Source organism: Phocoena sinus, chromosome 10 (genome assembly GCF_008692025.1).
Source record: "Phocoena sinus isolate mPhoSin1 chromosome 10, mPhoSin1.pri, whole genome shotgun sequence".
Classification (NCBI taxonomy): domain Eukaryota; kingdom Metazoa; phylum Chordata; class Mammalia; order Artiodactyla; family Phocoenidae; genus Phocoena; species Phocoena sinus.
Window position 1 is genome coordinate 11,067,394 of NC_045772.1, and position 23,487 is coordinate 11,090,880.

The 23,487-nt window shown below is 58.1% G+C and overlaps 2 protein-coding genes across 14 annotated transcripts in view; one reads left to right on the top strand and one right to left on the bottom strand.

Annotated features, from left to right (window-relative positions):
- TMPRSS6 (transmembrane serine protease 6) overlaps positions 1-2,303 on the top strand; it is a 36,709-nt gene extending 34,406 nt beyond the window's left edge. For 2 of the 3 annotated variants that reach the window (XM_032646236.1, XM_032646235.1), the window contains exon 17: positions 1,486-2,267. In XM_032646236.1, the coding sequence (XP_032502127.1) occupies positions 1,486-1,817 (332 nt within the window). In that variant the 3' untranslated portion in view covers positions 1,818-2,267. Of the gene's footprint in view, positions 1-1,485 lie in introns of all 3 variants that reach the window. The other variant, XM_032646237.1, reaches the window with a different exon arrangement.
- Positions 666-16,317, bottom strand: KCTD17 (potassium channel tetramerization domain containing 17). 11 transcript variants are annotated; one of them, XM_032646249.1, is made up of 9 exons: positions 16,122-16,316; positions 14,823-14,931; positions 12,412-12,503; positions 11,370-11,465; positions 9,489-9,614; positions 8,032-8,122; positions 7,771-7,845; positions 7,338-7,428; positions 6,202-6,408 (listed from the first exon to the last, which is right to left on the bottom strand). In XM_032646249.1, exons 1-9 carry the CDS (start codon positions 16,314-16,316, stop codon positions 6,339-6,341), a joined length of 945 nt encoding a protein of 314 aa, XP_032502140.1. In that variant the 3' UTR covers positions 6,202-6,338. The 11 variants fall into 11 exon arrangements, with proteins under 11 accessions (XP_032502138.1, XP_032502134.1, XP_032502139.1 ...); XM_032646246.1 differs by lacking the exons at positions 6,202-6,408; positions 7,338-7,428; positions 7,771-7,845 and adding an exon at positions 5,546-5,982 and having other exon boundaries at positions 16,122-16,317; XM_032646240.1 differs by lacking the exons at positions 7,338-7,428; positions 7,771-7,845 and having other exon boundaries at positions 5,546-6,408.
- Positions 16,318-23,487: the final 7,170 nt, after the last annotated feature.

Genomic DNA, 23,487 nt, shown 5'->3' on the forward strand with positions numbered 1-23,487 from the left:
GGCATTTAAGGAGAACCAAGGTCATGGAAGGATATCCTAGGGGATAAGTGTGGAGTGATGGGGCAGGCCAGGGACCCCACAGCCCGTGGGCAAGCTCCAACCCTCTGCTCCTTGGACAGCGGCGGGTGGCGGGGTATGTGTCTGTGTTGGGGGGAGGCTCTTAATTATTAACACTTACCACATGGAGGTTAGATTTTAGGGGAACATGATTTCATCTAATCCATCCAATAACCCTAGCTATTGGTTATCACGGACCCCATCTTAAGGACGGGGAAACGGAGGCTCAGAGACATTTAGCTGTGACTCAAAGTCACACAGCCAGAGAGGGTTGGAGCAGAGACTAGAACCCAGGACTATCTGACCCCAGAGCCCCTGCTGTTTGGATGCTGCCTCTCAGAAACATGAGTTTCCCCCCTTCCCTCCTACACTGACCGGAGCTGGCCATCCCTAGAGGCCAGCTCTCAGTTCTGTACATAACTACAGCCACGCCCTGCACCCTTCGCGGTGGTGGCTTTAAAAATGTGTACTGTGCTTTACAATCTGGAGGTGGGCAGGACTGAGGGATAATTTAAAGACGGAGAAACTGAGGCTCAGGTGAAAAGTGACACGTCCAAGAGGATGACAGAGAATAGTATAAAACAAGGATTGGTCCACTTCCTCATTCATTCATTCAATGACACATTTATGAGCACCTGCTATATGCCGGGCATCGAGTTGGACAAAGGAAATATAAAGACAAACAGGAAACATGCTTTGGGGAGCTGACACGGATGGGGAGGTACGGGGGGCAGTGGCAGCCCAGAGGAAGGGTGGGCTGAGCTCGGGCTTGGAGGATAGGTCAGCAGTGTCCCAGCGAAGGGGAAAGGCATTTCTGACGAGAGCACAGGTGGCAACCCAGGGAGCCCTGAGAACACCCAGCACCAGAGGGGAGCCGGTGGATCTGGGTGTGGATCCGGAGCCAGGAGTCCTCCTCCTGACCTGCTCGAAGCATCAGGGCTTTGAGAAAAAGCACAGATGTCTGGGCCCAGCCCAGCCGAACAGACCGGATCTCCGGGTGGAACTAGGCACAGTGTTGATTGAAGCTCCTCGGGAGAAGCGCTGGCTGGACAGTGGGGAGACGCTGACGAGTTTTAGGGGGGAGTGAAGGGGTGAGATGTGTGTTCTGGAAAAATCTCCCAGGGCTGTCACAGAGCGGAGGGGAGGCAGCCAAGAAGCCTCAAGCAGGAGGGGTGGCGGGGGGAGGACCTAAGGAGGACCCTAGTCCAGATAGGCCCTGGGCAGGGTCGGGGTGGGGTCTGTCACCATGAGCTTCTCGGAGGAGGAGCCAGAACAGAGTGATGGAGACATGGAGGGCGGGGATGGGAGGGTTGGCAGAGCAGGAGCGAGGAAGGGGGCTCCTGAGATGCAAGAGGAAGAGCCACGGGAAGAGTGGGGGCCCCGGGCACCTCAGATCTTCTCGCCTCTGCCCCCGACCCCGCCGGGAAGGCCCCACCAGCAACGGCCTGCAGAAGGTGGACGTGCAGCTGATCCCGCAGGACTTGTGCAGCGAGGCCTACCGCTACCAGGTGACCCCCCGCATGCTGTGCGCCGGCTACCGCAGGGGCAAGAAGGATGCCTGCCAGGTGACTCCTGCGGGATGGGCCAGATCGGGGAGAGAGGGCGCTGCTCATGTCACCCAGGGCCTGCTGCAGCCTCACGGCAAGGTGGGCTTGGCTGTCCCCACTTTATGGATGAGGAAACTGAGGCTTGGGAGGTTGAGAGACTTGCTCCAGGTTGCAGGCCCCAGATCAGAAGAGACCCCAGGGGGGCAGGGCTGAGGCCCAAGCCCAGCTCTGCTCCTTGCCCTCCGCGAGGCGCTTTGCCCAAGTGAGGCAGCAGAGAGGACTAGAGCCCACAGAAGGCAGGCGGGGCTGGGCAGGGCATGGGGACACACATCCCACGCTTCCGCGAAAGCCAGGCCCGGCTGGAGACCAGGCTGAGCTGGTTTGGGCCGCCTCCATCTATCAGAGGCTTCCAAAGGGGACGTGTCACTCAGAACACCCCCAGCAGTCGGGACCCTTGCCTGGAAGGGGATATCTCTACCCTGACTTGGCCCTGTCTCTTCCCCTCTTACAGGGTGACTCGGGCGGCCCGCTGGTGTGCAAGGAGCCCAGTGGCCGCTGGTTCCTGGCGGGGCTGGTCAGCTGGGGTCTGGGCTGTGGCCGGCCCAACTACTTTGGCGTCTACACCCGCATCACAGGTGTGATTGGCTGGATCCAGCAGGTGCTGACTTGAGAAGCTGCCCCCGCAGAGCAAGGGCCCCCACCTCTTGGACTCAGAGAGCCCAGGGCGCCCACCAGGCACGGGAGCAAGTATTCTGCCGGTGGCAGGGCCCCATGGGGACAGGAGGTGGTGTCTCTCCTCTCCCGCAACCTGTTGCCTGACATCTGCCCCAGTGAGGACACAAGGAGGGAGAAGGGCCATCAGCTGGTGGTCGAGACTTCCCCTGAGGGCCTGGGATGGTCACCAGGTCAACCTGTCCCCTCCTGATTCTCTCTCCTCCTTCCCCTTCCTCCGCTGCTGACTTTGGTGGGCAAGGGTCGAGCAGCAGTCATGTGGCTGCCGGGCCCCCCGCCTGCTCCCGCCCCAGCGCAGAGGCTGCTGGGCCAGCATCCTCTCCAGACAGCATCCTCTCCAGATTCCAGCCTTTGAAGCCCTTGGCCTAACTTGAGGGGTGGGGGAGGAAGGTGCTCCCGCAGGAAGGGCCCTCAGAGCCCTAGAGACAGCCAAGTGGGCCAGCCGCCACTGCAGGCCAAAGGGTGGGGAGCCCCAGGTCCAGGGTCCTCCCACGCCTACCTGTTCCTCGGGCCTTCACTGCCCACGCTCACCTGGAGGTGAGCTCAGCTGCCCTGTGGAATAAAGCTGTCTGACCCGAGGTCCTGTTCTGGGGATTGAATGGGGCCCCGGGCACCAATCTCATGCCTTTGACTGAGCAGCCCCTGTTATCTGCTCAGCCTGTTGGCTAAGCGTCCAGGAGACTAAGGGGTGGGGGCGGTCAGTGGGGGCAGCGGTGGCCTCCAGGGCAGCTGCCTAGGTCCTGGGAGCAACCCCAGGAAGGCAATGGTTTGGTGCCCCTCAGGCCAGAGTGAGGGCTGGGACAAGTGATGCGCTCCTTCTGGAAGCTTGGAAGGAAGCTGAGGGGCAGAGAATCTCATGATCGCACCAGGGAGGGGTCAGGAGTGGAGCCTGGAGCGGAAGCCCCATCTCCTGATTCCCAGGCTACCACTTCCCCTCTGGCACGGCACTGCCTCTGCATTCTGAGTCATTTATTCAGTGAGCAGCTCACAGGCTCCTACCACGTGCCAAGGGCCGCACTGGGGTCACAGAGCTGCACAGAACTTGGCTCCTCATCTGGGGAGGGGTGGGGATGCTGATCCAGGGTGAAGGGGCTTTGGGGTAGCCTGCAACTCGGGAAGGCTGCCTGGAGGAGACTTGGGGTTCAAATGTGGCCAAGGTGGGGAAGAGCATTCCAGGCAGGGGAACAGCATGTGCGAGGGCAACAGTCCCCAAAGTCAGTGGCCTGTTAGGGAACAGTAAGTTGTTTTTAGTTGGAACAGAGGTTGGCAGGGTTGGTGGTGGGGTGGGCGGTAGGGCTCAAAAGGAATGCATGGGGAGGGGCAAACTGAGATTAGATGGCAAAGAGCTTGGAGTAGAGCTATGAATTGACCCTGGGCGCTCTGGGGAGCCGTGGAAGGCTCTAGAGCAGGGAAGTGACTGACACAGTATGGATTCCCAGTTTAGAACCACCACCGGCACCAGTCTGGAGGAAGTGGGAGGCAGTGAGGCTGGTAAGGAGGCCACTGCGGAATTCCAGGGAGAAGAGGATGGGGCCTGGACCGAGCAGGGCAAGGGGGATGGACATAGGGTTGAAGGACCCTTACTGTCCTCCAGGTGCCCCAGTCGATGGGGTGACGTGAGGGAGGAGTCACCCAGGACCACTCCCACCCAGGGCACCTGGAGAGAGAAAAGCTCTGGGAAGGTGTCATGAACTTGGGATGCTTCTGGGAGGGAGATGTCCAGGAGGCAGGCGGAGCTTGAGAGAGGTTTGGAGGAGGGATTTTAGAGCTGCCCTGCAAGGAAGGTGGTCCGGGGAAGACGGAGGAGGTGGGGGAGACACAGACTGCAGACGTGCGGGTCCGGAGTAGGAGGCTGAGGGCAACTGAGGGGGATGGAGTCTTAGCAGCCAGGGCTGTGGCCTGCGTGGGAGTGGTCAGGGAGGCCTACAGGGCCGGGCCCTGGTGGAGGTGAGGAAGCGGGGTGTCAAGGGCGGACAAGTCTTTCTTGGAGCCTAGCTGGGAGGAGAAGGAAGCGGGGGAGCCTTGGAGGGGGCCTAGTGTCGAGAGGGTTTTCAAAGGTAGACAGGGAACGGCCATCACATCCACGTGTGGAGAGCCCTCCACCCGCTGGGTCCTGCCTGTGGAGATGGCGCAGACGCTATGGGGGGGACACCTTTGGGGTGAGGGCAGGACTACCCCGGGTGGCCTCTCAGGGATCTCAGAGGGGGAGCAGAACACTGCTGGAGGGTGCTTTGCTAAAGTGCAAATTCATGGCCTCACCCCAGCCTTAATTAGTAGGAATTAGGGGGTAGGGGGTAATCTGTCCTTTTAACAAGGCTCCTGGTGACTCTTTTGCAAGCAAAGCTGGACACAAAAAGCGAGGTCAACTTCAGAGAGCCGAGTGGCCCCAGGGAGAATGGTGAGGTCCCCCCAGCCTGCTGAGCGGGCTGGGGAGGCTTCGGTCAAGGGGAGCACTGCTTTGCAGAGATGTCCCCCGGCAGCGCTGAACTGCTGGGGGGCGGGGCTGGGGAGCCAGGCAGACACTCAGTAGGACCCGGGAGGTGAAGGAACTGGCCAGGCGGGGTGGGGGTCCCGTCAGACTCTGAGAGAAGATGGAGGGGAGACTGGGGGTTGTATTTCCTAGGACTTGGGGCAGAGGGTGGAGGTGACCAGAAGCTATCACAGCGGGAAGCAGAGGGGACGTCCTGCTAGCTTAGGAGGGAGCTGAGGTGGCAGGGTGAAGCCAGAAAGGAGAGCACCTTACCTGAATGGCGAGGTGAGACTGGGAATTGGGACGTAGGGAGCCAGGCTTGGGAGGACCTGGTATCCTGATTCCCAGAGGCCCAATTCCCTACCCCTCAGCACCCCAGCTAATCTAGGTCTGCCTGGAGGCCAGAAGAGACCTGCGTGACTCCAGGGGGCGGGGCCTCAGAAGTCACCTGGTCCACCCCGTCACTTTACTGTTGAGGAAACTGAGGCCCAGAGAGGGGAAGGTACTTTCCAAAGTTCACCCAGCAAGGCAGAGCTGGTACCCTCGGTGTCCGGCCACGGGACAGAGGATGCAACCGTGATGCGCATCCCCCCAGCACACACGGGAGAGTGACAACAGGGCGGGGTCCCTGGGCTTTATGAAAAAGCCCCATTACCTTGGGTTGTCTACACCACCTTAAGTTTAGCCCCTGTCCCCAAACGTGGCCCAGAGAAAGAGAGGGAGACAGCCGGGCTGGCTGCTTCTTCAGGTTTTATTACACGGTGGTGTTGGACACCGCTGAGAAGCAAGTATCCAGCCGGGGAGGCCATAAACGCGGGAGGGGCACCTTGCTCAGCCCCTGCCACCCCAGACTCTCCCTTGGGCAGAGGGGGGAGTGTCCCCCTTTCCCTTGTCACCAGCTCCTGAGTGGCCCCGCTGCCCCTGCTGAACCAATGCCTCCCTTCCTCCTGGCCAGGGCACTGTGCGACCAGCAGTACAGACAGCAGGGGCACGGGGAGCGGGCAAGGTGAAGGTCGAGTCACCCATCCCCTCCTTCAACAGCGCTAACGCCACGCCCTTCATTGCCCACCAGTCCCTCAATCTCCATCCTGGGTCAGGCAGGTCCGAGTCTGCGCCTTGTGCCCTCCCTGAGGGCTTTCGGGGACCTTTGCTCCTCTCGGTAAAATCACAGCAAACCTGAGGTAGGTAGGGCAGGAAGTGAACCCATGTGACAGACAGGGAGACTAAAGGAGGTGATGTGACTGGGCTGCGGGGGGAGGGCATCTGCCATGCAGCTGGGGGACCTGAGGGAGGGGACGTAGGGGCCTGGAAGACACAGCTGGACAGTGCCACACTTTGACCACCGGCAGGCGGCTCTGCCCAGGGGTCCCAGGGCCCACATCAGGCCTTGCGAGGTCCCAGTGGGCCCCCACCCGGCCCCCGGAGGCAGGGGTAAATCACAGCCCCGCAGGTGTAGACAGAGGTGACAGCGGGGAGAGCTCTTCCTCCGCCTCAGGCTGGGGGCCCACCCCGCGGTACAAAAATAAAGGATTTCAGAACGGAACCCCAAGTCCCTGGAGGCGATCTGGGGCCTCACATCCGGGTGCCTCTGGCTTGTAACAGCTAGAAAATAAGAGGGGGCAGGGAGACGGGGTGGGGAGTGGTCAGAACACCGGGAGGAGGATGAGAGGGTGAGGCCGGTGAGGAAGGGGTAGTGCAGGGCCAGGAGCAGGGCGGAGAGGAGATTGGAATGGAGGGAGGGAGGGGTGGGGAGAGAGGGAGAGAGAAAGAGTCAGGTGAGTCACGAGGTCCTTTCTGGGAGGAAGGAGGGGGGCTGAGGCCCAGAAAAAGTGTATTCAGAGCTGAGCAGGAGGGGAAGCGGGGAGAGGACCCAGCTCGCCCATCCAGGGGCCCCATGCCCCACCTTGGGCCGGGGGATGGCTGCCTAGGAGGCCACATTCTGCCAAGGCTCTGGCCAGGGGGTCGAGGCCCAGAGGCTGGTCACCACTGTCTCAGGCAGAAGGTCACAGAGAGCAGCTGTCTGTCCCCATTTTTGAGGCAACTGTGGCCCAGAGAAGGACAGTGACTTGCCCAAGGTCAGACAGCAGGCAGATAAGACTGAGTGGGGGCTTGTGGGCACCTGGCCAGGGCTTTTTCTGCCACAGCCCAATCCTCAGCCAGCTCCGGCTGACTCCTCCTAGGCCGAGGGAATCCAAGTGTGGCCTGTCCTTCCCACCCCCGCAGAAATAGGGAACCCAGTGCCTCGAGGCTGTGATGCAGAAGCTCCCGCGTGTGCAGGGATGAGGTCAGGGCACCTGGCTTCTGTTTCCCTTCCCTCCTTCCCAGTGTGGCTCTGATGCTGCTGGGCAGGTGGGAAAGAATTTCCTCCCCCTTTTGTCTCATCTCAGAGCCTCATCCCCAAGGCCAAGATAGGCTGAGGGACTTGGGGGAGGGGAGCAAATCAGCCGGAAGTTCGGCTCAAGTCCAAAAAAACAAGAGATGAGCACCCTCCTGGCTTCCGCCCCTGCCTCCAGCTCTGCCAAGCTACAAACCAGGCGTGGCAGCTCTGGGGGCGGGCGAGGGGCCCAGGAGAAGCCCTCACCGCAAGCGCAGCCTCAGGTCTGAGGGGGCGCAGACGGGAACCTGCAAGGAGGAAACGTGAGGAGGTGAGGCGCTGCAGCAGGGTGGCCCGGCCTCAGATGTGCCCGGCGGGGTCGGCGGGCACCAAGGAGATGCAGCTGTGCCCCTCTGCCCCGGGCCCAGAGGCGGGAGGTGCCAGAAGGGGTGCGGGAGGCGGCAGGCGGGATGCTCTGGGATGCGGTGCCGGGGCACCTGGGTGGAGGGCACAGGAGGCTGGGACCACAGCAGCCCCGGGATGGAGGTGTGAGCAGGCAGAGAGAAAACCCGGACAGGGGCAGAGAGGGAAGAGGCAGGGTGCAGATGAGATCCAGGAGGAAGAAGAGGTGGATGGAGATGAGGCAGGACCTCCGGCGGGAAGCGGAGGAGGAGGAGGCGGTGGTGAGAGGGAGGAAAGGTTAGCGGGATCCTGAGATGACTGGGCTGCAAAGAGAAAGTGAGAGAAGGGATGGTTATGCAGGTGAGGCACCAGGCACGTGGCTGAGCTAACCCTGGAGGGCCCGCCCCCCGGCCGTCCCGGGACCCCAGGCTCCGCAGCGGGCTCCAGCGGGGAGCCGGCGGGAGGCACGGCCTTTGTTAGCGATCGTTCTCCTCGGGGGTTGGCTGCACCTTTCTGCTGCGTATCTGCCTCCACCTCCACCTGCACCTGTGCCACCTCCACCTCCTGCCGCTGCCGCTCCTCCAGCTGCTCCTCGGCGCGCTGTGGACCAGCCGGCAGACCCAGGGAAGAAAGAGCGCAGAGCTAACGAGGGGGCCGGGGCCCGCTGGTGGCTGTCCCCGCAGGCCCCCATCTCAGCGTGAAGGGGACGGGCGAGGGGCACCTCCCGGGGAGGGGAGTGCTACAGCCACAGAAGCCGGGGCATCTTGTCGGATCCCCGGGGAAGCCTGCGAGGGGCCTGGGGGAACCGGCAGGGGGTGGGGTCCTGCTGAAGATGCTCACGGATGGGCCTGGCTGCTGGGACGTGGAGCAAGGCGGTGGGGGGGGGGTGGTGTCAGAGGAAGGGGGTGGGTGTGTGGCCAGGGCAGCCTTGAGGGCTGCCTGGGAAGGCCTCGTTTTAGGAGGACCGACCCAGAGCAGAAACGAGGCCAGGGGAGGCCCAGGCAGATCTGAGATGTCAGCACCAGGCTCTCGCACCCCAGGTCCTGAGGTCTCTCCCAGAGACGCGGGAGCAGCCAGCTCACCTTGCACCCTTGCAAGGCCGTGCCGGCCGCTGGCCCCCATGGGGCTGGGGTGGGCAGGGGAAGTCACAGCCCAGGGAGGCAGACGGCCAGACGGGAAGCGGAGTTCCTAAGTCTCCAGCACATAGGGACAGGCTCCTAGAAGGAACGGTCTCCCTTCTTCCCAGCCTGCCTAGCTGCCTGCCCCACTGGTCCTACCAAAGGCCCCTCAGGCTTCCGATCAGCTCTGCGTCCAGGGTGGCGGGACCTCCGATTAGCCCCCTCCCCCCCAGCCAGCTGACGCTGCCTCACAGGCCAGGGTGGAAACACAGGGCCGGACCCCAAGGGCTCCAGACCCCTCTGCTGCTGAGTCCTGGGAGGGAGCCTGCGGGAGGGGCAGGATTAACGGATTCGGCTTCCCTGCCCCAGCCCAGGCCCCTGGGAAATAAATTGGCCCTTTGGATCCCAGAAGTTGCAAGCCGGTGGTCCACCCCTCTCACTCCTCTGAGAACACAACCAAGGTGCCCAGAGGGGGCGGGACTTTTCCAAGGTCACGCAGAGCGCTCACACCACGCCCAGACCCCTAGCCCAGTGCACTCCCCCTTGTGCTACGCTGCCCCGTGGCCACCATGCGACCACCATCCAAGTGGCACCTAAGTCCACCCTCGCCGTGCCCTGGGGATAATCTCATCTCGTTGTCCCCCAAGTCTGGGCCTGGGTAACTGGCGTGAGCAGGCAGGACGGTGGGTGGCATGGGATGGATGGCATCGGCTGTGAGCAGGGGGTCAGGCGTGTGCAGCGGGAGGGAAAAAGAAGCTCGGATGGCTAGGTGGAGGGCGGCGAGGGGAGGGAGGAAAGGCAGGGAGGCCGAGGTCGGGGCAGGGCAGGGACTGGGGCAGAGGGCTCACCTTGGTTTTGCGGCTGGACTCGGAGCTCAGTCCGTGCGGGGAGCTGTAGAGCTCCTTGGACACCACGCACAGGAACTCTGCCTGGTCCTCGCTGCCATAGTTGTAGGAGGAGCCGATGCTCACCAGCTGGAGGGGCGGAGCATGGGGAGAAAACGATAGGATGGGGTTGAGGGGACGGGGTGGGCGGACACCGGCACTTGTCAACTGTGCCCTGACCTTGCTGTTCCATTCAGCGCCATCCCTGGGTTTCCAGAGGACACTTCTGGTGCAGAGTCACAGTCCTCTCCCCCTCCACCCCCGCCTATGGCTCTGGGCTATTTCCAGGGCCAGCCCCCCGACATGGCTTGGCTGGACCTGATCCTTAGCGGAGAAGGGTTATCACTGCTGTTCCTCCCCCATATCTAGCAGGCAACGTCCTAAAAGCAGGCAGAGGCCTGTAATGGGCAGGCTGTCTCCCTCTGTCCCAGATGTGGCTGAGGCAGCCCCAGAACCAGGCCGCAGGATGGGGTTGGCATGACCTGGTGGAGCTCCATAGAATATTCTGTTCACTGTTGGAAGGAGAGGTAGAACAGGTCACCCGTTCCTTACGCCAGCGGTCCCTGACACGCCCGCTCAGCCTTTGAGAGCCCATGCACTTGCCAAAGACTCCCTTAGGCTTTCAAGAGTGGCCCCACCTTTGTTCTGGGGTCCCTAAAATAACCACACCTGCAGGGCCCCTTCTGACTGATAAAGGCCCTGCACGTGATGGGTCTCATTCGGCCCCCAGGAGCCCTCATCCTGCAGAGAGGAAAAATCAGCCCCTTCGGCAGATGAGGTTTGGAGAGGTGGTGAAGTCCCACAGCCAGGAAGAATCTGAATGTGAATGTGGATTCAAATTCAGGATTTGAATCTGGGACCCCGAGTCCTCTCAGGGGTCCTATGGACTTAAATGCTTCTAATAATTCACAGGGTGCTAGCTAGCTCCAATGTTTAGAGGCCTACTCTGGGCTAGGGACTTTATCCATGGTCTTTCTATGGAGGTCTTTCAACATTCCTGCAAAGGAAGTACTACTGGTCCATGTCACAGATTAGGAAACTGAGGCCCAGGGAGATACGCCTTGCTCAAGTTCACACAGCATGTCAGTGGCGAGGTCTAGATATGAATCCAGGCTTCCGGCTCCTGGACTGGACTAGTTCCTCCATCCTGCCCGGCCATCCTGGGAAGCCTGGCCTTCTTCAACCTCCAGGTGCAAGGGAGCTTGTAAGGATAAAGGGTAACCCAACCCTTCCCCTTCTCTAAGGGCAAATTTGACCTTGGGTTAACTTGTTGGCTCTGATCCTCTGGAAACCTCAGAGAGGTGTGACGTCAGCTGCATTACTAGGGCAACACCGTTTATGATAAAAATCTCTCCTGCTGGTAAACTGCATAGGTACTGGGAGGAAGTACAGGTCACCATAAATACCTCATGGGAAGCTGCTGCTCTGGGCTGCCCTGAATGTGGCAACGCTTGGAACTGGGCACGTCCCTTGCGGGGACCTGGAATCTATGCCTATGGAATTGTTACACAAGGTGTGGCCCCAAGGGGACCTCCGCTCTCCTATGTGGATCTTGTCTCCTCGCACCAGAGCTGTCGCTTGGGGGCCAGAGACTCACACACTACGGTGTAGACCGCTACCTGGTTGCTGGGAGGACTCCCATTAAAGATGATTCCCGGGAGCTGCCCTGCGGCCACCGGGGCTTCCCTCCTCTCCCCTTCCTGGTCAGTCTGCTGCCAAGTGTGGCCTTTCTTAATCTTGTTTAGTCTGTCTTAAGACCCCGGGTGAGGGCTGAATGGGGCACCCCAAGGCTGGGGCTGCGGGAAGGGAGGGACTTGCTTTGCCTGGGGGTGTGGCCCAGCCCACCTGCTCGAAGCGCCAGCCGTCGGACATGGTGGAGACCATCTGCGTGAGCTCCTCCTCCTGGCACTGCAGCACGCGGTACACGTGCTTGGGTGGGACCTGCAGGCAGAGGGGGGACGTGGAGGGCACCTGTGGGAGTGCCAGGCACCCCGGGGGCGGGAAGAGCACCTGTCCTCCCCCCACCATCTACCCCTAAGAAGGACAGAAGTGGGGGAGGGGAGATGGGAACCATGTTCTGAGTACCTACTATGTGCCAGGCACTCGACGTGCATGTTCTCACTTAATCCCTCCAAAAACCCTAGGAGTTATGGGATGTTCATGGAAGTTCAGAGAGGGTCAGTTACTTGCCCAAGGTCACCCAGCGAGAGAGTAGCAGAGCCAGAATTGGAACACAGGTGATACAAGTGGGAAAGGAGGAGGGGCTTAGGGGACATCCTGGGGCACTAACTGAGGCGGGTCCTCCAGGGGACGCGGGGCACCCTCTCTTCAATCTCCTGGGGCTGGGAGACGGTGCCTCACTACCCATTTCCCACCCTCCACGTCTCCCCCAAGGTGGGCAGAGAATCTCTCCAGCTCCTCCTACAGCCTGGCCACTTAGGCCTAGGGTCCAAGCTCAGAAACTCCAGCTCCAGAAGCTTGTGCCGTGACCTCCAGGGGACCACCTGAGCCCATGAAGTGGACGATGTAATAATCCCACATTGCCTCCCACAGGGCCCCCTGTACCTCCACAGTGACCCCATTTTGCCTGGGAGGAAGGGAAGGGTGGGCAGTTCTCAGCACCTCTATATTCCACAAGAGGAAATCAAGGTCCAGAGAGGGGTGTGATTGGCTCAAGGTCACACAGCAAACAGAGCCGAGGCAGGGAAAGAACCCCAAGTCCGTCTCCCAGTCTGGGGCTTTGCTGAACAGTTTGGGAGCTGGACAACCACTCCTCCCCTTATAGGAGAGCTTGGCCTCCCCAAGGAAAACTGGCTCTGCCTCTCCCAAACTTCCTCCTGACCCCCCTCCCCCGTCCCCGCCACCCCCTGCCCTGCAGCCCCCCGACCTGTGTGACGGTATAATCCTTCTCCTCCATCCGGTCTTTGATGATCCGGATCAGCGGGCCGATGTTGTAGAACTCCGCTTCCTCCAGGACCCCTGGCACAGACAGAGCAGCACCCCGCCCCCGTCACTCCCACTGCCCCCGTGCCCCGTTCTCACCTTGTCCCCTCCACCTCCACCCCCTGCTCCAGTCACACAAAGGTGATGAGCCTCTGAGTTGGGGTCAGGCAAGAGGGAACACTTCCTTCCTTGGGCCCCACACTCACTGTAGTAGGGGTGAGAGGCTGCCATTCAGTGGCACCGTATCCCTGCTGTGCCGAGCACGGTGGCCCAGGGATGGCTGGCAGCCCTCTAGTCTGGGGCTATCCAGAGGCAGTGGGCCCGTTGGGACTGGACCCTATGCCACAGTGAGAAGGGGCTTGGGTGGCTCCCGATTACATGTTCCCATTTACGAAGCACACGCTAAGTGCCAGGCACCGTGCCAGGTATGTCACACTCTTCACTGCAGTTAATTCTCAGCACAGGAAGTAGGTACTTTCATCACCCCCACTGAACAAACGGGGAAACCGAGGACCAGGCAAAGCAGCAGCTGTGCAAGGCCACACACCTGGCGCTCGGCAGAGCTGGGATTCACACTCAAGTTCCCCTGCGTCCTAAATGCATAACCTTTGTGCACGTGCATCTCCCCAGTCACTACACTTCACAGTTTGCAAAGCCCCTCCTGTGCTCACCACAAGCCCCAGGGTCATGGAGGAAGCAGGCGCTACTGTCCCCATACAGTTACGGAGACTGAGAGTCTTAGAGACTGAGCGAGTGCCCTCTCCAGTGAACGGGACAACCCTCGGCCTTAGGACTCCCCTAAGCTCCTGCGGGGCAGAGACACTTCCTGTCCTTTCCATGACTGGACTCTGGGCTCCCCGGGGACAGGGCCCATGTCTGATGTCCCCGGCGCCCACACCCACCTAATACAGAGGACACAGTGAGCGACTGCTACTGCCAGGATGCCCCCCGTGGAGCCCTGCAGAGGACAGACAACTAACTCTGCGTCACGGGTCCGCAGTGCCTGGCACTGTGCTAAGTGACACACTTGCTTTAGCTCCTTTTATCCTCACAGCAGCTCAGCAAGGTGGGTGCTATCGTCACCCCATTCCGCAGACGCAGGCATGGAGGCACAGAGGGATAAGTGACTTTCCAGGTGTCACACAACTAGTCAGTTTCCTCCTGGATCCCCTGGGCCCTTGCATCGGGGCTCTAGCCCTGTGTAAAGGTGCTGGGAGTGCCAGGGCTTGACAGACCCAGAACCTGTAAACAGGTGTTGGCCGTGACGCTGGAGTGTTTACCTCCCCTCCCCATGGGACCTACTCCTGGGCCCAGGCCACGCCCATGGTACCTGCTGCCCCAGGGGCTGCCGGGAAAGCTGTAGGGCTCCGCAGAGCCGATGCCTACAGCGGGCTCTGATTTTGAAGCTGTGGCCTTCTGGGGAGCCACCCGGCTTCTAGATCACTGTGTCCCACAGGGGTCAGGAGGGAAGACCGTGGGCCCAAGTGAGGAGGGAGGGGCTGTGCTAGACACCTCCAGGGTACAAGCCCCGGGACTCATGACATCTGGTTTTCCCAGAACATGTCCCTAATGTAGAACACCGCCCCTCCTTTATATACACAAGTGGAGACTCAGAAAGGAGAAGTGACATGTCCAAGCTGGCCTGGCTGGGTCAGGTGACCCAGAGCCACACCCTGTGCCCTAAGGAAAAGTGGACTTGGCACCCCTGGCTCCTGGCAGGGGCTCTGCCAACAAGCCTTTCTCCCAGGCAGGCATCCGGTCTTTCTCCCCACTGTCTGTTGGGCCCAGAAGTGGGCATCTACAGGGCCTCAGCCAGCCAGGCCTGGGAGGGACCAAAGCCCTGCTGGAGAGCAGGCTCCGCCCACCCCTGCCTTCACCCGCAACTGTGCTGCAGGGGCTGCCGGATCTGGGCGAGGAGTCACCCACTCGACACACCTGCGGACCCACGTGAGCCCTCACCACGCATCTGAGATACCCCATCACCCAGACAAAGAGAGCCACACCTCTCCCCATGGCCATCTCCACCCACAACTGGCTTCCCAGAAGGCCAGGGGAAAGGGCATCCCTGCCCAGCCTCACTGGCTCCCTCTATCCTCTGCTTCCGTGTTTCTGTCACCTCCCCAGCAGCACCCAGTGGAAGCATGGGCCAGTCACCTTGGCACAGTCCCTAGGCTCGGCCTGGACACAGGCTTTGGGAGTCAGTCCTGTCAGGAATGAGAAGAAGCAGGAAACATGGAAGAAAGCAGATGTCCCCCGAGGACAGACGAAATGGCTTTGCGCCTCCACAGGAGGCCCCAGCAGACTGCAGAGGGCAGGGCTAGGGTATGGGCCCCGGCCTCCCCGGGACCAACTCACCCTCCTCAGCCATGTCCTTGTCCAGCACCAGCTTGCCATGCCGGAGGAAGTTGAGGATGGGCCCGAAGTAGGTGGGGTCACGGTCGATGAGGTAGGCCCCGGTCTCATCCTACAAAGGTGAGGGGCACAGGCAGTGAGAGAAGAGTGAGCCCCGCTCCCCTGCCTGACGTCTCACTTCAGTCCCAGTAAAGGATCAGAGGGAGGGCAGGAGGGGGTGGAGTGTCTGCTCTTCCCCAGAACAGAGCGTCCCGATGGAGTAAAAAGGCTTTGGGGTCGGATACACCCAGGTTCAAATCCTGCCCCGGCCTTTTCCTGACTGTGTGACCTTGGGCCAGTGATTTGGCCTCTCGGAGCCACCCTCTTCTTCCCCATAACTGGAGAGCATTGTGAGCGTCCAGTGAGGTCTGAGTGGCACCTGACCCAGCATAGGGCTCAGGGATTGTCCCTCTTAGAGGTTATTCCCTGAAGCCAGCCCTACACTGTCTCCACCAGATCCCCTGGCTTTCTGGGGATGTTTACGAGTTTCCAAAAGAGCCACTATCTCATTGGATACCCTCAGCCTGCAGGGAGGCAGAGCAGGCATCAGTAAAACTCTACAGAGAGGAAACGGAGACATCACCAGGTGAGGGGACTTGCCCAAGGTCACAGCATCAGAGGGTCAGGAAACAGCAGAGAGGGGGCCTTAGAGGTCATCGCCAGGCCAGCCCTCTGGGGTTACAGACAGGAGGCTGAGCAGGATAGGGTTTGACCCAAGGTCATGCAGGAGGTTTGCAGCAGAGCCGAGACGGGAACCCAGAAATGGTGCCCCAGGCCAGCGCTCCTACCTGATGAAGCCCAGCTGAGAAGGCACCCCGGGATTTCTCCACCCAGCTCCCTGTACCCCAAGGCTACCCATATACCCCAAAGGGCGGGGAGGCGGGGAAAAGCGGACTCAGTAACTCCTTCCGTGGTGCAGGAGTCCAGTTTGGGCAGAAGAGAATGCCCTAGGTGTCTGTCTCTTCCCACAGCCCCAGAGGAGGGGGAGAGTCCCTATCCATCAGCCTCCTGGCTTGGGAGCCCAGATCAGCGCTCAAAAACTCCAAATGGGCGCAGCCCGGCGTTGTCCTGTTGCCACGGCAATGGGCACATCCCTCACTCTCCGATCCATTTCCTTCTCCCCTCCTCCGGCCAGTTCTTCCCGCCTCCAGCTCTTCGGAAATAAACCCAGCCGGGTTTCCAGCCCCGCGGGCGGGCCAGGCTGGACAACCAGATTCCGGCGAGCTAAGGATCCCCGACCGCCGCCCACCCCGCGGGCCTCACCCGGTCAGACTGCAGCTCTTCCCCCTGGCACAGGCGGCTGAGGAACGACTTCTGCTCGCGGCACAGCGTTTGCCGGGTGGTCAGGAACACCGTGCCCCCCACGTTGAGCCTCACCCACTTGCTCCAGCCGCCCGCCCCCGCCGGCGGCGCTGCCTCGCGGGCCTCCATCCTCATCGCTCTTCCCAGCGTCTGCATCCTGCCTGCCAGGCGGCTGGAGGCGGGCATGTACCGCGCGCCGGGCATGCCGGGAGTTGTAGTCCGTGCCGCCCCGCCTGAGTGTGGCCAGGGGTGAGGGTCAGCCGACGCCCTCTATCCCGCCTTCTCCAGCCCCGCCCTACTCTGCCCTTCCTGGGAGGGCTACAAACGGGAGTTTCGTAAAGAAGTTCTTTGGCCAAGTTACTCTGTGTTTGGGAAGGTCAAGTTCGAGGTCACTGGGAAAATAGTGATACCCCAAACCAGCGATCCTCCCATTTGGTCTCCACATTGTTTTCCCTTTGTCCAGTTTGGGTTATCAAACAGCTGACAGGAAAAGGAACTTCTCCCTCCCCAAATTCCTATAGCATTTACCTGTATCTGTTTTCTAATATTCTTTCATTCTGCCTTTGGGGGTGGGGCTGTGAGGAGAGCTGGGTTCTTTCGCCACATAAATTCTTTCAGGACCCCACAGCCGGGCTTAAAAGTTGGCTCAGCACCTTCTATGTTCCAGATGCTTTATGCATCTATTATATTGGGTTGGCCAAACAGTTCGTTGGGGTTTTTCTGTAACATCTTACGGAAAACCCAAACGAACTGTTTGGCCAAGCCAATATTATTCATTGGTGCTCTTAGCACTGTGAGGTCGCTGTTACTGTATCCACTTTACAGATGAGGACACAGAAGTGCAGTGACCTGCTGGACTCACACAGCTGGTGAGTGGCAGGCTGGCATGAACCCAGGTGGGTTCCAAGTGCATTTCCACCACCAAGGCCCCTTTCCTGCTCCTCGGGAAAGATTTCTCGGGAGGAAGGGTCAGGAGGGTGCTGGATGAATGTTTGGAGAACTGGGTTTTCATCCTGGCTTTTGTAGGGTGAAGTGCTGGGAGAGGTCTCAGTTTACCCATCTGTAACTCAGGAGGGGGAAGAGGGATTGGTTCTGTGGGTGCCCTTCTGAGCCAGATAACTCAGAGGTGGGACTGCTATTGCAGGCCCTGCAGGATGTGGGAAGGGAGCAGCTCCTCATGTGGTTTGGGACCAGGGAGGGACAAGGGCTGAAGGGACGCTGTCCTCCTTAACCTCCTTTCCTTCTCACTATTTCGGTCCTGGTCCTGGATTAAGGGGGGAGGGTCTGAGGCTCCCCTCAGTGGTCTCAGTGTCACACACTGGGCAGCCTGGTCCTGCACGGCAGTGGCGGGGTTGGGGGGGCGGGTTCCGTTACCCCTCGGGCTCTGCTTTCTCCGTAAACCTTTCCCCTCGGCAGGGAATGGGTCACAGCTGCTAGACTTCTGCTGCTGGGGACTCGTGTTCTCTTAAACACAAATCCAAGTATGATCTTGAGCAACTTCCTCCCTGGACCTCGGTTTTCTCTTTTGCAAAGTGGGAATTAGAATAGTTGCTACTGGAGAACATTGCTGAGATTAAGTTATGTCGGTAAAACACCTGGCATAGCCCGTGGCTTTTAGTATACTGAATAAATGAATGAGTGAATGAATGAAATGGGTTATAGGATACGAACTGGCCTTGGAAGGTCAGCAGGACTCCTGGCACTTGGTGGGTGAGTCCTCAAGCACCGTCAGCTGAAACAAAACCAGAGCAGGGACTATTTCTTTTCCACTTAAGGGGTGTAGGCAGGGAGTGATGCGCTCAGATATGTAACTTGGATCACTCTGGGGGCTGCAGAGGGGATGGTTCGAAGCCCCAAGAGACCAGCCACGAGGCCACCTGGGTGAGAAGTGGGGAAGCCCCAACCAAGGTGCTGTCAACTGGGCCAGACAGGAGTGGGCGGCTTCAGTGGATACTTGGGAGGCGGAAGTGAAGGTTGAAGGGACTGGGAAGGAGGGAGGAGGAGGAAGGAGGAGGGGCCACACGGACAGCCCTGGCTTCTGGCTTGAACCAACAGTGTTTCCCTGAAGCGGGAGAGGCAGATATGGGGAGTGATCAGCGTTGAGGAGGTCGGTTTGGAGCCTGTATTTGCAGTGCCTGTGGGCCAAGCAAAAACTGTCCTTGCAGGTGTGATACTCAGGAAAGCAGCGTGGACTGGAGAGGACAGGTGGGGCTGTCCCCAGCCTAGGGTGGGGAGGAACCTAGGAAGGCCCTCTCGGGGGGGGGTGGCTCCAGTGGATGAAGAGGACGGGGCAAAGTCTGGAGAGCAAGGAACAAGAGCCATACCCCAGAGACCAAGAGGGGGCCGGTTTGAATGAACAAGTTCATATGAGGAGTGAAAGTTGAGAAGGCGGAAGTGTAGCATCATGGAGCCGCGGGAGCCCAGGGCTTGCCTGACCCAGCCTGTTGCTGCAGATGTGACAAAGCCGGGGCCGGGAGGCGTAGAAAACTTGCACGGCATTACTCAGCGGATGTGGAGCAGACCCCAGGTTTCTCGGGCCAGCCCTCGCCCCCCTGGGGCTGCCTCTCCTGGCGAGGAGCAGGGACCACGCAGCACACTTGGACAGCATGGAGCTTTTAAGCTAGGGAGGCATGTCATCCATGTGGCACTTGGGGAAGTTTAATCTGGCGTTGGTGCACAGTCGGGTTGGGGCAAGAACCTGGGGCCGGGAGGGAGAAATGGGGGTGACCTGCCCAGAGCCCCCTCCTCCTCCCTGCTCATATCCTGTTTTCTTGTGTTTCCCCCACTGCACAGTGATCATTCTGAGGACAGACACGATCCCTGGGCTGCTGTATCACAGGTGTCACTGGTCCTGGCTTAGGAGGGGCGAATGGAACAAAAACTCCCCAATGCTGGGAGTGTTTTTAGGACAGGGATCGGTCTTCTTCCTTCACACTGGCTTCCGCTGTATTTTATTTCACTGCTTCAGTGCTTCCTATGTGCCAGATGCTATTCTAAGCGCATCACCCCATGTAACAGGTGTGCTCAGGGAGACAGGTGATAGCAGGAGCCACCCTTTACTCATCTAACATGCCAGAGACCGTGTCCCAGGCATTCTGTAACAGCAACAGCAGCTGTCACCGATGGAGGGTTTACTCTGGACCAGGCCAAGCCCGTGCATAATTCTCACAACAGCCCCATGCAATTGATCCTATTCCCACCTCCATCTTATGGAAGATGAGATTGAGGCTCCAAGACCATGGGCCTCCCTAAGTGATGCTGGGAACGGCTACCAAGGGCAGAGCCGGCCTCCGAGCCTGTCTCATCGACTCTGAAGTCCAAGACAACACGGAGTCTCGATGCACCCTTGCACAGGCGTTCTTAACCTCGCCAGGTACAGATGGGGAAACTGCACTCACATGGGTGGTCCAGTGCAGACCCGCTTAGCCCAGTGCCAGGGCTCATCACCATCGTGGGCTGGGGTCCTGAAAGTGTCGGGGAGGCTAGGCCAGCACTTTTGGTCCCAGAGTGGAGGGAAAGGCTTTTGATGATCCAGTCTTACCCACTTCCTTCCTCAGAAACCCCCAGCTATCCCTAGACACCAGCGTCCCCTCAGTAAGCATCTGAACTGTTCCCACCTGAAGAAACACCCTCCCTCCCACCAATCATCTTTCAGTGCCATGACTGTCTGTTGAGCACCGACTAGATGACAGACATCGAAACACAGAGATGAAGGCGCCAGAGGCGGTCCCTGCCCTAGACGGGGCTTCGGTTTGGGGGAGGTGAGTCTGAGAGGTTTTGACAAAACGTGGAATCCCAGACTGTTCTGCTTGTAATCACAGACTGGTACTCTTCATAGTTTTATGCGTGTATTCTCCATTTAGAGGATAAAACCAAGCATCCCTTAGAGACTTTCTCTGGAGATTGGTTACCCTGGAGGACAGCCGAACTTCAAATGCCGGCTGGTTGCACTGCCCCCTGCTGTCCCCTTCCGGGAAGAGCAGCTCTCGGGTGTTTTTTTAACATGGCTCTGAAGAGGGCTTGAAAGTGAGACGGGACAGAGAGGTGATTAAGGGGCACAAAGCTCCCAGGTAAGGATGCCAGCCCAGGCTTTGAAGCTTGCTCGCTGGGTGATCTTGGGAAAGTTACTTAACCTCTCTGAACCTCAGCTCCCCATATCTCAATTGGGAATAATAGTACCTGGCTCATGCAGTTGTTGTGAGGATTCAATCAGCTAACACGTGAAGCCACATGACGAGCACTCAGCACACTGTCGGGGCAAAGCCTCAGTGAATCCTGGCTTTCGTGAAGCCGATCCTGCCACTCCGTCTATGGTCGTTTGGGCCAAAGATCAGAGACTGAGCCAAAGGCTGCCCCTTAAGATCCATTTCCCATTGGCCAGGGATGAACCAACCCAACAAACACTTCCCTGCTGGGGTCGGAGGGAGAGGCAGAGAGAAAGGCCACCCCGAATGACCCAGCTTCCAGAGCAGAGCGGCTGCCATTTCCTCACGCTAAACCCCCAAGAACTAAACGGACCCGGGAAACTCTCTACTGCCAGATAGAGCTGAAGGAACAGAAAATGCATGCTGAAGTTCTCACCTGAGCACATCACTGTGTCCTATTTTGAACTTCTCATCTTCTAATCAGCGTCCCCCACATCTGAGGGTTTTGTTCACATCTGCTGTCAGTTCCACGACTAAGATGTCATTCGTCCCTGCTGGGTTTTTTGGATTCGGTACTCCTCTTCCCCACGTTCAGAATGTCAGAACATTCTGATTAGTCTCAACTCTTCCTTTTTTGTGTGTGGTTTTTCTTTTACATCAAATCCACTCCTTTCCCTGCCTTGGCTGACAGTTCTGCCTCTTACCTTGGAGTGGAGGTTGTTGTTTCTGAGTCAGCACCTTTTCAGGTCACCTGAGCAGAAGAACAAGCATATAGGGAGTGTGTCCTGACCAGCCAGAAGTACTCAAACATGCTTTCAGAGGCCCGGGGTCCAGAGTTTGCATCTCTGCTCCATGGTTCCCTGGCTGTGAGACCTCGCTAATTAGTTACGTAACCTCTTCAACTCTCACTTTACACCATTTGCAATATTTACATCATAACATTATTCATACTTCTTAGTGTTATTACATGCAGTAAATGTTAGCTATTATGACTGAGCACCTACTATGTGCCACACCTGGGCTAGAAGTATTCCAGCCCAGATGGGTATTATTATACCCATTTTACAGACGGGGCTCAGAGATAATTGGTCCACAAACTTGAATATCTATAAGGTAACAAGTATGCTACAATGCATTTACCTGGAACTTCCTCTAATTTGTCAACAAATATTCACAGAGCCTGCCCCAAGCGCTCGATTTTAGCGTTTCCAAAATGAAGATGCGGACCCTACTCCCCTTGAAGAGCCCCTACTGTGGGCCTGTAATGTCTGCAGACTCCAGGGGGCGCCATTCGCATCGCGGAAGGGCAGCCAAGGGTCTGGAGGGAGGTGTGCCTTTCTCCAGTTTGCACAAAAGTGTAGCTGGGTTTGAACGTGCCGCTTTCCCAGCCCGGGGCCCGGCTGGATGCCCTCAGCCTGCGCGCTGCTCTCTTCCACCAGCAGGCGGGGCCTCAGTGGGCTCCCGGCCGGTCTTGACCCTGCGGGACTGTGGCCGGCGATTCGGCTTCACCGGCAGGGGGCGCACCAGTCTGCCCGGGTCCTTGGGGGCCCTAGCACTGTCACTATTATTCTGTATTTTGATGCTGAAAGTCTAAGAGTTGGTCAATAGGAACTCGTCTAAGCTGGCCCCTGTATCCTTTTTTAAAAATACTTTCTTAAATAAAGTGCTTCACCTTTTTAAAAAATTGTGGTAAAATACACTTAACATAAAACTGACCATTGAAGGGGTCCAGATTATGCCACTGTGGCAGAAAAATTATTTTGAGCTGAAGGCATTTGAGAGTAGGCTTTTTTCCTGAACTACTTTATCAGCCTAAAAGCAGAGACTCCCCAAAATCTCAAAAGAACTTGTTGTAAATCCCCTCTCCAGGAGCAACCAGGGAAAATTGACTCTTATCCTCGGAGACTGCAAGTCCAAACCACCCCTAAACAGACATTGTCTCAAAACTAAGGACCCATTTATCTTTCCTAAAAGTAATTTGTTTTCCCTTCCCTTTCCCTTACTAAAATAGTATTTAAGCCCCAAATTCCCTCCTTGAGTCATACTTCTTTGTGAACTCCCAGATGTACGTCTGTGATTAAAATCTGTCTTCTTTCAGGAATTCCCTGGTCCAGAGGTTAGGATTTGGCACTATCACTGCCAGGGCCTGGGTTCAATCCCTGGTCTGGGAAGTAAGATCCTGCAAACCACAAAGCAAAAAAACAACTAAAACTCTCTTCTCTTCTCTCTGTCTTGGCCCCCAAAACACAAACCTGAGAGGGTAGAGGACGAGTTTTTCCTTGGTACCATCTTCACCATTTTGAAGGGTATAGTTCAGTGGCATTAAGTATATCCACATTATAGCCATATCATCACCACCATCCCTTTTCATCTTGAAAAACTTAAATCTGTATCCATTAAACTAGTGGTTCCCAACCTTTTTGGCCCCAGGGACTGGTTTCCTGGAAGACAATTTTGCCACTGACAGGGTGGGGTGGGGTTGGTGGGTTGGTTCAGGCGGTGACTTGAGCGACGGGGAGCGACGGGGAGAGGCAGATGAAGCTTCACTGGCCCGTCCACCGCTCACCTCCTGCTGTGCCGCCCAGTTCCTAACTGCGGCCCAGGGGTTGGCAACCCCTGCACTAAACAATAACTTCCCCTCCCCCCTTTTCTGTATCCTTTTGACACCTGCCCTTCACTTTTGCTGTGCCAGAACTTCCTTAGCTTCTGGCACAGCAAAATGATCCAGGCTCACATTGGACTTTCCCCACCCCAGCACCTCCCGTTCCTTTCGATGCTAACAGTATTTAGAGCCAAGGTAAGTACTAGCTAGGCTCTTTGCTTCCAGGCCCTCTCATGGAATAGTTCCAGTTAGGAAACATGTGCGCATGCGTGCACGCGTGTACACACATCTATTCGTATCTCTATCTCAGAAATCCTGAGTTCACACTGATACCTCCAATTCCAATCCGGCATCACGGATTTCATTCTAGCCTTCAGCCTTTCCACATTTGTTTTCCTCTCTCCAATACGGAAAATGTCAGTTCCCCGTACCTGCAATACATTTACTTATTTGCTCAGTTGTAACAGTTTCATAACTGGTAACCCATAACGCTGTGAAAAACAAACTTACTCACAAGAGTTCAATATTTATTTTCAGGTTTTTTTTTTCTCCTGTCTTTTGACTGAGAGGATATATATAT

Excerpts from the sequence above, each read along its gene's own strand:
- KCTD17 (XM_032646238.1), bottom strand. The coding sequence starts at position 16,316 with ATGCAGACGCTGGGAAGAGCGATGAGGATGGAGGCCCGCGAGGCAGCG. Across the intron at positions 12,504-14,822 it reads CAAGGACATGGCTGAGGAGG|GGGTCCTGGAGGAAGCGGAG; the intron begins GTGAGTTGGTCC and ends TGTCTGTGCCAG. Across the intron at positions 11,466-12,411 it reads AGGATTATACCGTCACACAG|GTCCCACCCAAGCACGTGTA; the intron begins GTCGGGGGGCTG and ends CTCTGCCTGCAG.